Source organism: Etheostoma spectabile, unplaced genomic scaffold (genome assembly GCF_008692095.1).
Source record: "Etheostoma spectabile isolate EspeVRDwgs_2016 unplaced genomic scaffold, UIUC_Espe_1.0 scaffold00018922, whole genome shotgun sequence".
Classification (NCBI taxonomy): domain Eukaryota; kingdom Metazoa; phylum Chordata; class Actinopteri; order Perciformes; family Percidae; genus Etheostoma; species Etheostoma spectabile.
In genome coordinates, this window is record NW_022604570.1 from 60499 (window position 1) to 72198 (window position 11700).

Sequence of the window (11700 nt, forward strand, 5' to 3'; positions counted from 1 at the left end):
TACAAATACTGACAAAGTAGTGCATGGCTGCATCATTTGAAAATAGGGTTTTAAGACATCTCTTTGGTCTTTTCCAGCAAGTTGCTGTGGATGTGGTCCATAATGGGGGTGCCCGGGGGTTTGTTGTGGCTCCTCATTCTGAGTTTTTCAGAAGGCGTTTCAGGTAAACAGTCTTACATCTTGGGGTAAACATGTTACTTCTAAATACAGTCAAATACAATTTTTCCCAGGTTGACACTTCTCTCTTCTAATATGTTCAATGAAAGACCACCATATAGGTTAGAACTTGGGGATGGGCATTCAACAGATTATACAAAATGTCTTCAAGGCATAAGCGGAAAACAATGTCATTTTATTATAACACATATTTACGGTGCAATTGTACTTTCCCTTTTGAAAAGACCAACAACCTTAATGTAAATAGATTTTTATTGTGGGTACTTTCAACGTTGCATGTTTCTATTCTGGTGATTAACTGAAGAGATTTCATTGTTACATTTACTTAAATATTAAGATGCCATTTTTATGACAGCACCATGACATAAAATGAAACATTCTAGCTGTCTTAGAGCCAGGGTCGTGGCCATAGATTCTACCTTGCACAATCCTCAGTCAGATAAACGATCAATGCGTCAGGAAGACTAAACTAACACATTCAACTCAACAACCCCTCTGCCCCTGACATTTGTCTGCTACTAGGGGATGGAGCGTGGGGATGACAGGTAAACAAGGGGCATTTGGGTCATTTGCTAACAAGGGGATGGCATATTCCCTCAAATTGCCTACTGGTTATAAAGAAAGTTAAGCCTTCTCTAAATACTGTAATGCTGATGGCAGTAAAGGCTGTAGTTGTCATGTGAGTTCACAGAGACTTTTCTTTCAGTTCAACCAGAACCCAACAGCACAGCAGTTGAGGGGCAGGTCCATTGGCCAATGGAGGAAACAGCTCCTGTTCTGGCAGAGTAGCGATCTTCCTTCGTGGACAGTGGGGGACGGTTTGTGACGATTCCTGGGACCTGGTTGATGCTCAGGTGGTGTGTAGACAGCTGGGCTGTGGTAGGGCCATGTCAGCACCACAAAGTGCACGCTTTGGACAGGGCAGTGGGCCCATCTGGTTGGATAATGTCAATTGCACAGGCAGCGAATCAAGCTCAGCGAGTGCAGCCACAGGGGGGTTGGATTGCACGACTGTAATCACAATGAGGATGCTGGTGTGGTCTGCGAAGGTAAATACAAATGTGTACAACTAAAGGCAATGAAGTCTCACTGTGTAACATGCTGTCTATGGTGTACCATTTAACAGATGAGAGGATTTTAGTAACCACTTGTTACAGAAATATAAAAAATGTGCTTTATAGTTCTTTATTACTTGCATGCTCTGTAGCCTAAAATAGCTGTTGTGTGTAGTTTTTCAAAGACAGCATCGTCTTCAAGAAGTCCATTTAACTAGAAAAACGGTCTATTCAGTAAGTTTTAATATTTGCTACAAACAATAGATATTGTTTTGTAGATGATAAGTCAAATGTACAGTAAAAGATAAGTTTGTATTAAAAACATGAATGAAGTTTTGTGCACAACAACAACATGATCTGTGTATCCAGTAGACGTATTCTTCACATTCAACAGGGGGACAGGCCTGCTTTGTTTTATTCACCCGATGCTAGCTATATAGTTTAGAGAGTATTATAGAACCAAGACTAGGGTGGAACTCAGAACAAAAAGTCATGATGACAAATCTGTCCGCTACTTCAACATTACAAACAGCGCTATAGATTTATCATACACAGCACAGTTAGGCTACTGATATTTTACAGCCATGGTCGTGGCCATAGATTCTAACTTGCACAATCCTCAGTCAGATAAACGATCAATGCGTCAAGAAGACTAAACTAACACATTCAACTCAACAACCCCTCTGCCCCTGACATTTGTCTGCTACTAGGGGATGGAGAGTGGGGATGACAGGTAAACAAGGGGCATTTGGGTCCTTTTGCTAACCAGGGGGATGGACTATTCCCTCAAATATCCTACTGGTTATAAAGAAAGTTAAGCTTTACCTAATTACTGTAATGCTGATGGGAGTAAAGGCTGTAGTTGTCATGTGAGTTCACAGAGACTTTTTTTTCAATTCAACCAGAACCCAACAGCACAGCCGTTGAGGGGCCGGTCCATCTGGCCAATGGAGGAACCAGCTCCTGTTCTGGCAGAGTAGAGATCTTCCTACGTGGACAGTGGGGGACGGTTTGTGACGATTCCTGGGACCTGGTTGATGCTCAGGTGGTGTGTAGACAGCTGGGCTGTGGTAGGGCCATGTCAGCACCACAAAGTGCACGCTTTGGACAGGGCAGTGGGCCCATCTGGTTGGATAATGTCAATTGCACAGGCAGCGAATCAAAGCTCAGCGAGTGCAGCCACAGGGGGGTTGGATTGCACGACTGTAATCACAATGAGGATGCTGGTGTGGTCTGCGAAGGTAAATACAAATGTGTACAACTAAAGGCAATGAAGTCTCACTGTGTAACATGCTGTCTATGGTGTACCATTTAACAGATGAGAGGATTTTAGTAACCACTTGTTACAGAAATATAAAAAATGTGCTTTATAGTTCTCTTAATTACTTGCATGCTCTGTAGCCTAAAATAGCTGTTGTGTGTAGTTTTTCAAAGACAGCATCGTCTTCAAGAAGTCCATTTAACTAGAAAAACGGTCTATTCAGTAAGTTTTAATATTTGCTACAAACAATAGATATTGTTTTGTAGATGATAAGTCAAATGTACAGTAAAAGATAAGTTTGTATTAAAAACATGAATGAAGTTTTGTGCACAACAACAACATGATCTGTGTATCCAGTAGACGTATTCTTCACATTCAACAGGGGGACAGGCCTGCTTTGTTTTATTCACCCGATGCTAGCTATATAGTTTAGAGAGTATTATAGAACCAAGACTAGGGTGGAACTCAGAAAAAAAAGTCATGATTACAAATCTGTCCGCTACTTCAACATTACAAACAGCGCTATAGATTTATCATACACAGCACAGTTAGGCTACTGATATTTTAGAGCCATGGTCGTGGCCATAGATTCTAACTTGCACGATCCTCAGTCAGATAAACGATCAATGCGTCAAGAAGACTAAACTAACACATTCAACTCAACAACCCCTCTGCCCCTGACATTTGTCTGCTACTAGGGGATGGAGAGTGGGGATGACAGGTAAACAAGGGGCATTTGGGTCATTTTGCTAACAAGGGGATGGCATATTCCCTCAAATATCCTACTGGTTATAAAGAAAGTTAAGCTTTCCCTAATTACTGTACTGCTGATGGCAGTTAAAGGCTGTAGTTGTCATGTGAGTTCACAGAGACTTTTTTTTCAATTCAACCAGAACCCAACAGCACAGCAGTTGAGGGGCAGGTCCATCTGGCCAATGGAGGAAACAGCTCCTGTTCTGGCAGAGTAGAGATCTTCCTACGTGGACTGTGGGGGACGGTTTGTGACGATTCCTGGGACCTGGTTGATGCTCAGGTGGTGTGTAGACAGCTGGGCTGTGGCAGGGCCATGTCAGCACCACAACGTGCACGCTTTGGACAGGGCAGTGGGCCCATCTGGTTGGATGATGTCAATTGCACAGGCAGCGAATCAAAGCTCAGCGAGTGCAGCCACAATGGGGTTGGATCCCACGACTGTAATCACAATGAGGATGCTGGTGTGGTCTGCGAAGGTAAATACAAATGTGTACAACTAAAGGCAATGAAGTCTCACTGTGTAACATGCTGTCTATGGTGTACCACCACGGACAGAAAGCAGTGAGACAGGATAACATGTTGTTCTGTCTCCATTCAGCTGGATGATGAAGGGAACCGGGGGCTCCTACTGCCCCCTATTGGCGCATTATGGATTAACATGCCTTTATTTACCTTAATACTTTTAAATGATCAACCTATAACTTAAGGTAAATAAATATCAAAATTCATCTTAAAATCAAAACAATAAACTATTAACTGAAATAGTGAGGGTTAGGGTTACCTTTTCTGTATTGGGGGGCATCGTGTATAAACGTATTGTGATGATATAAAAAATCTAAAGTTTTTCAAACAATTAATCTGTTTCCCTAAAACATTCTCACTTCCATCTTATAAAATACAGATGCTTGTTCTGGTGTCTTTGGTGTTGTTATTGACGCTTGGTCGTCTCCTTTAGCGTCATGTAACACGCTTGGTCTTCATCCGGTGGTGTTCAGAGTTTAACTTCCTTTAACAGATTAAACAGTTAATATAATGTATAGTATAACATATTAAATCTGCTGTGTGTGTGTGTGTGTGTGTGTGTGTGTGTGTGTGTATGTGTGTGCGTTCTTATATCCTGGTGGGGTCCCTGACCTGACAAATGACTCACCCCATGGGGACCAGTTTTTCCCGTGGGGACCGAAACCCGGTCCCCAGAGGCACAAGCATTGGAATCAATAGAAAACAGCCTGCTGATAGCCCTGGTGCAATTTCTTGAAAAAAAAAAAATGGTCCCCATCGGTCTGATTTTCACACAAAGTGTGTGTGCCCTAGTGGTCAGAGGGGGTATTACAGTGTGTGAAACTGCACTGGTGGGGTCTTTCACCTGACAAAGTGTATAAGTGTGTATATCATATAAGCTTCATATTTTGTGAAATCTTTGGTCTATTCACTTTAATGTGATCAGAACTTTAATGTTATTAAATTAGTTTTACCAAAATACCATTTAATCATCAAACGTCCTTTGAAAAGGTTTTATTCTTTGAAAAAAACACTATAAACATATCAATTAATAATTATATTATGAAAAATTATTTTTAATATGATACTATTTTAAATTTGTTTGTGTACACATGTGTATATATATATATACTATATACATATGTATTTAGGCTTTATTCTTTGAAAAAAACACTAAGCATATCAATTAATAATTTTAAGTATAAACAATTATTTCTAATATGGTATTACTATTATATATTTGTTTACTTACACATATGTGTATACATATACATATACATATGTGTTTATATGTTTTAATTTATTACGGTATTTCTTTTTCTCTATAATGATACACTACCAGGAAATTCAAAGGAGAGCAGAAATTAAAAAACATTTTAACATAGTAGATACTTGGACACTGGTTAAGTGTACGGGGTATAAATAACTAAAATGAACCAATGTTTCATTTTGGTGAACAGGTGCCACGTGCACATTTAAAAATTAGTTCCACAGCTAAAGATGACGGAAGAGATCAGGCCTACGTGTGGGACGTCTGGTTGAGCCGATGCCAAACCTGATCGGTGTTACCCGGAGCAGAAATGTGTGTTACACCTTAACCCTGCAACCTTAGCATGATCCATACAGAGGATTACATGTTATTATAATCTCAACTTAAATCTTATTACAATAAGGTTATTTAAGGTAAGTCTTGTTCATTTATTTTGTAATAACACTTTATTTTAAGTGTTTTAATCCAAGTTTAGGGATCCTAATACCAATAGACGCAGCTGCTTTATATAAACATGTTTATGTTGCACTCATTAAGATCTCATCTGAGCAGATTCCTGTCTTTCACTCATCTCTGAAATGTAGTTTAAAACTTTTACAGCCAATTTATTAAATAGTTAGATTTTATTTGAGCTTGAGAGCATAAATATAGTAAATAGATACGGCCAATAAAACTGAAAATTCAGTTAGAAAAAAATTATCTCCAGTTTACTCCATTATAAAGATATGGATCAGATCAGACTGTCACGGAGAGGGTGACCAACCAGACTCTGATAAATGACGTTCAAGGCCCTTTCACAGCAGTGTGGCCCTTTCACAGCAGTGTGGCCCTTTCACAGCAGTGTGGCCCTTTCACAGCAGTGTGGCCCCAGCATGGTTCATCCCAATGCCACAGCCTAATTGCAGGTTAAGGGGAGGACTGCAGACTACGGCTGCAAAATGCTCCTAACGAGTTAGAATAGGTTAAATGCTAAGCATATATTCCTTGTATCTGTACATGTACAGCGATATTATTATATGATATATTATATTTTGTATACATAATAACAACAACATAATATACTATTTGTCATGTTAAATATCTTAAGCCAATATTTCAGTCCAAACCTAAAGCAATTGAACAACACAACCATAAACCAGCATATAATTCTTACTAGTACAACAGCAAGATGCTCAACTCACAGACTGTCAGCAGAATAATACAACGACAACAAAAAAATAGTCAGAGATGTACCCTTGCTTGGTCACTCTCTCCGTTTGTCTTCTTAGCTTTCTCAGTGTCTTCTCTTCTGTCTCCCAGTCTCTGCCATGACGTCTGAGAGGCTTCTGAACCCGGTTCTGATGCTTGCTTGCATGGCTCTGGTTCTGGCATGACATGAGTGTTTCTTTGCACCAGCATTTTTTTTTCCTATGCCCTGGCCCTAACAACCTCTTCCTCCCACCGAGATGTGCTAGCAGGTGTTGGAGCTAAATCCTGCTCCATTCTCAGGGTTCAGTCACTTAGTATCAAAATCTCAGATGTGGATGTGTGAATCCATTTTATTACATAGGACATCCTAGAGACAAATACAGAGTCAACCTAACACGGCTCTCCCCCAAATTTGTCTGACTCTCTGCTCCTGGACCCCCTGGTCTTATTCACAAAGGGTGGGGTCTCTTGGCCACAGTGGTGTGTGTGTGTGTGCCTATTTGTTATCTTTCAATTGGAATGTGACTGAGGGTTTATGACCCTCATTCAGGAAAATATCAGTGGAGGTAAAAGTGACTGAAACTAGACTCAGGAAGCATCCCTAACAATCAATTCTGCTTCTAACACATTTAGGAGAGCTGGATTATAACAAAATATACCAGAATATCTTATATCATAAAACAGAAGTATTGCAAAACATCTTAACATAACAAACAACAAACTATATACCTATGACAACAAACCTAATGCATGACCACATGTCTTCATTTATGCTGAAATAATGCTTTTACCTTTGGTTTAAATGTATAATGCAAATCACACACAATGTTTAAGCACATATAACATTTAAATTCCAAACAAGGTAAACACCAACATTCCCCCAGTGCTTCAACCTCTCAATCTTGGCAGCATGGCTAACTGAGCTAACTATCTGATGGTAGCTAGAGTTTACAGTTACATTAGCAACAAGAAAAGCTTTCTGTCCACCAGGAAACTCTGTAATCAGAGAGCCGAGGGAAACTGGAGGACATAATATACCAATACTGACTGATTGATCCGACTGAACAAACAATAACTGAGGCTGCTAAGTTAGCAGTGCTCTCTTAGCCTATACAAAGTGAGGCAGCAGTTAGCAGTGCTCTGTTAGCCTATACAAAGTGAGGCAGCAGTTAGCAGTGCTCTGTTAGCCTATACAAAGTGAGTCAGCAGTTAGCAGTGCTCTGTTAGCCTATACAAAGTGATTCTGCAGTTAGCAGTGCTCTGTTAGCCTATACAAAGTGATTCTGCAGTTAGCAGTGCTCTCTAGCCTATACAAAGTGATTCTGCAGTTAGCAGTGCTCTGTTAGCCTATACAAAGTGAGGCAGCAGTTAGCAGTGCTCTGTTAGCCTATACAAAGTGAGGCAGCAGATAGCAGTGCTCTGTTAGCCTATACAAACTGAGGCAGCAGTTAGCAGTGCTCTGTTAGCCCATACAAAGTGAGGCAGCAGTTAGCAGTGCTCTGTTAGCCCATACAAAGTGAGGCAGCAGTTAGCAGTTATCTCTTAGCCTATACAAAGTGATTATGCAGTTAGCAGTGCTCTGTTAGCCTATACCAGGGGTCGGCAACCTGTGGCTCCGGAGCCGCATGCGGCTCTTTGATCCCTCTGATGCGGCTCAGCTTTTAAAAAAAATACTTAATGAATATTAATTAAAATGTATTTTATTTTAGTTCATACAGCAAATTAAAGACATCAAGTTAGGTGGGGCCTTCTCAATTGCTGTGATGAATCTAAAGACTAAGATGATATTAAACAAACAGCGCTGTTCTGCCGGTATGTAAACTCGACTGGGCCACAAGAAGAAATGATCCAGTTGATACCACTAAAAGGCCAAACACGGGGGGGATGTCTCTGAGGCTGTCTAGAATTGTTTAAGAGCAAGAGGAATAACCGTTAACCCAACGTCTTTTGTTTTTTTTTGGAGTTAAAAATGATTTGTTGCATGCAGAAATGTTATTTCATTTTCTCTGCAGTCGTTCATTGATTTCATAAATGTAACACAGTATAGTTTGTTTATACATAGCACAAAGGCAAAAAAAAAACGTTATATAGTGTTATTTCATTTAAAATTTCAAAAGAGTTTTGTGGCTCCCAGTGTTTTCTTTACTGTGTGAAAGGGTCTAAATGGCTCTTTGAGTGGTAAAGGTTGCCGACCCCTGGCCTATACAAAGTGAGTTTGCATTAAGCAGTTCTCTTAACCTATACAAAGTGAGTCTGAAGTAGCAGTGCTCTGTTAGCCTATACAAAGTGAGTTGCATTAAGCAGTTCTCTTAACCTATACAAAGTGAGTCTGAAGTTAGCAGTGCTCTGTTAGCCTATACAAAGTGAGTTTGCATTAAGCAGTGCTCTGTTAGCCTATACAAAGTGAGTTTGCATTAAGCAGTGCTCTGTTAGCCTATACAAAGTGAGTTTGCATTAAGCAGTGCTCGGTTAGCCTATACAAAGGTGAGTTTGCATTAAGCAGTGCTCTGTTAGCCTATATAAAGTGATTCTGCAGTTAGCAGTGCTCTGTTAGCCTATACAAACTGAAGATGCCGTTAGCATTGCTAGAAATAGTACAGTGGAACCGTGCTGTGTTCTAAGCTTGCAATGCCCATTTAATTGCTCAGTCTGCTCCACCAACACCAGTAAGAGAGAGCGGTGTCCTCCTGATCAGTAAACTTGGTTGCTGTACACAGCCTGCCTGTACTGTAGCCTACTGGTGGAAGTCACACTTTTATTGGTTTCTCTCTCTGTGCTTTGCTTCTTTTCTCTCGCACTGAGATTTAATTGTTATAAAATCCGTTAATGCCAGCAATAACATTACTTGCAAGTTGCATCCAGTACTTTGTGGCTAACATTCGTTAGCTGACAGAGACAGGTAGCTGCTCTCAGCTAGCTGCAAGTTTCTATACTATAACTCTAGTTCAAGATTTTTCACAGTTTTAGTTTATTTTGCCAGGTTTTGTCCTCTCTGTCATGCACAGACTTCTGGTTGTTAAACTTTGCAACCTCAATGTCACTGTTTAGGAGCAGCAGTCAATAAGGGCAAGCTCCATGGGGTCTCACGGGCCTGCTCCTCGTCCCAGTACCTCCTATGCCAGTTGCCTCGTAGCACAGTTGCCCAAACCAGCAGTACCCCACCAATCCTATTACCCCAGCACCAACTTTACGACCCAAGGCAGTGTTCTGGTGCAGCAGTATAACTCACAGTAGCAACGACATGAAAAGCTTGCATCGTCTAAGGGTAACGTTGGTCAGACTCAATTAGACTGTAATATGACAGAAGAGAAGTGGTGGTGACAAATGACCAAATCGTCACATTCTAATTTATTATTTAAATAATAATAATACCCTCAATAAAATAGGCCCTCCAGGGCTGATTGCCTGCACATATCAAGGCAGTTGTGATGGAGCACAGCACAGGACACGTTATCCTTTACCAGCAGCTAGCTCAGATAATCACATTACTTTTGCTTAACAGTTAAGAAAGCCACACAATAAAACAAACTAACCACTTGAGGCAGAGATAAAGCTGCAACTCGTGTTTTGTGATGTAAAATTACAGTTTTTGTCAAAAGAGACTACTGGCTTGAAAGAGAGCAGAGATAACGGCGTCAGCTCTTGTTGTAAACGGTTGTCTGGCATCAAGTGCTGAAAATATTCTAAGTATAGTGGGGATACATAGCTGATTTTAAAATCTGCTCTGTGTCATGGCAGCGTTTGAAATGAAGGCTTCCGTCCGTGTCACCAGCTATCAGTTTATTAGTTTTATTTCAGGCTTTTGTGTATAAGGTAATGAATAGTTACTATGGTCTAAAGCTTTAAATTATAAGAAAACAGGGCCTGAATGCAACACCGCTCAATTCAAAATTCCTAAATGTAAACTCTGGCAAAACCATTAACCCTATAATTAAGGATTTTTAAAGTGAATACAACTATTTTTCTTTTGGATGAAATTATAATTTAGTGAACACAATCCAGCAATACCATAAAATAGATTGCTACCCAGCCCACAGTGGATCAAAGAGGTAAGGGAGAAATACACCTTTCCTGACTCCCCCGGTCCCAGCGTACCCTGGGCCTGCCTCCCTCCTGTCCCAGCCTACGGGATTCAGCTGCCGATCCTTAGAACACACTGTTCCTGACTCCCCGGTCCCACCTCACCTGTGCAATCCCCCACCCACACGGTGCCTGAGTGGCTGAGTGGGCGGGTCAACCTGCACGTGCAGTTAGTAGGAACGAGCAGAGCACACGCTGGCAGCAGCACAGACAGACGGAGCTACAGACGCTAATGGACGAAGAAACTGATGGAAACTAACGTTAGGTAAGTAAGGTAACACTGTTTTAGTCATTATAATTAGACTAAGCACTGGTTAACGTGTTTGCAGTCTATTTTTGCAGCTCATTTTATATTAGCTAGCATGGTTTGCCAGTGCTAACAATAGCTAGTTAGCTTCTCACGGGCTAGTGTTACAGTATTAGCATAGCAAATTTTAAACTTTTGAGCTAGTATTTCATCATGTTTTTGGTTATGTACTGCTTTTGCTGCGTTACTGGCTGGTCTCAACTTTTCTAAGTTATACTATATAGATGTAGACACAGAGGGTTCAGGACTAGAGTTAATATTGATGCTGTGGTAATATTAAGACTGGGCTAGGTAGACAGACTCAGTGCAACATGTGTCTGAATGTACCAGTCAGTCAAATGTGAAGTGGTGGAAACAGACTTATTAGACTTCTACAGGCTGATGTGGGGTTAAGTTTCAGTCTGGTTGCTGTTATTTTAAATCTGAGGAGGCATTGCTTCTGTAAAGATCTCTGCTTTCATCATCATCAACATGTGCCGTGCTGTCTGTTCTGACATGGTCACATTTAATCTGTTAGTAACTGCAGGTAAACAGACTCATAAGAGTCCATAAACGTCATTCAAGCCTAATTATCATCTCTAAACCATCTCTAAGAAAGGAATTTTTCTCTTAAGCATGGACTTGATTTGTTATCTCCACAAGCTGCAAACATAACCTTGTTATTTGTTACTCAATGAAAACTTAACTGTAGAGCGACTACTGGGCACCCTTCAAATTAGACATATGAAATGATGTAAAGAACAATGGGATGCAGATGTTACATGAAGTTTGTGTTTAACCATTTGCAGGTAGAGTGCAGCCTATGTCAGGCTGAAGGAACGCTTCCAACCGCCTGAGGGGCATCATAATGCCTCTTACCTGGGAACATGGAGTACCTACTAAACCCAACGCCAGGTAATAAGGTGGAATTTAAATGTGATACAATAATGTAATATAATATTCTACAAACATTAAATTCACCTGTTTTCAATGGGGCTCTTACACTTTAGGTTTTTTTAATAAGAAAACTGGGTGTAGGAGGGTAGGGCCCTGGCTCTTTAGCTCTTTTGGAAATCAGGTGAACAGTAACTCAGTAGCATGATTAAGCGGGATAGAAACTTTTTAAAAA

At 40.5% G+C, this 11700-nt stretch overlaps 1 protein-coding gene across 1 annotated transcript; it reads left to right on the plus strand.

Annotated features, from left to right (window-relative positions):
* Nucleotides 1-1958: 1958 nt before the first annotated feature.
* Nucleotides 1959-3811, plus strand: LOC116683327 (scavenger receptor cysteine-rich domain-containing group B protein). Its single transcript, XM_032509837.1, has 3 exons — nucleotides 1959-1965; nucleotides 2138-2473; nucleotides 3387-3811. Exons 1-3 carry the CDS (start codon nucleotides 1959-1961, stop codon nucleotides 3809-3811), a joined length of 768 nt encoding a protein of 255 aa, XP_032365728.1.
* The last annotated feature ends 7889 nt before the right edge of the window (nucleotides 3812-11700 follow it).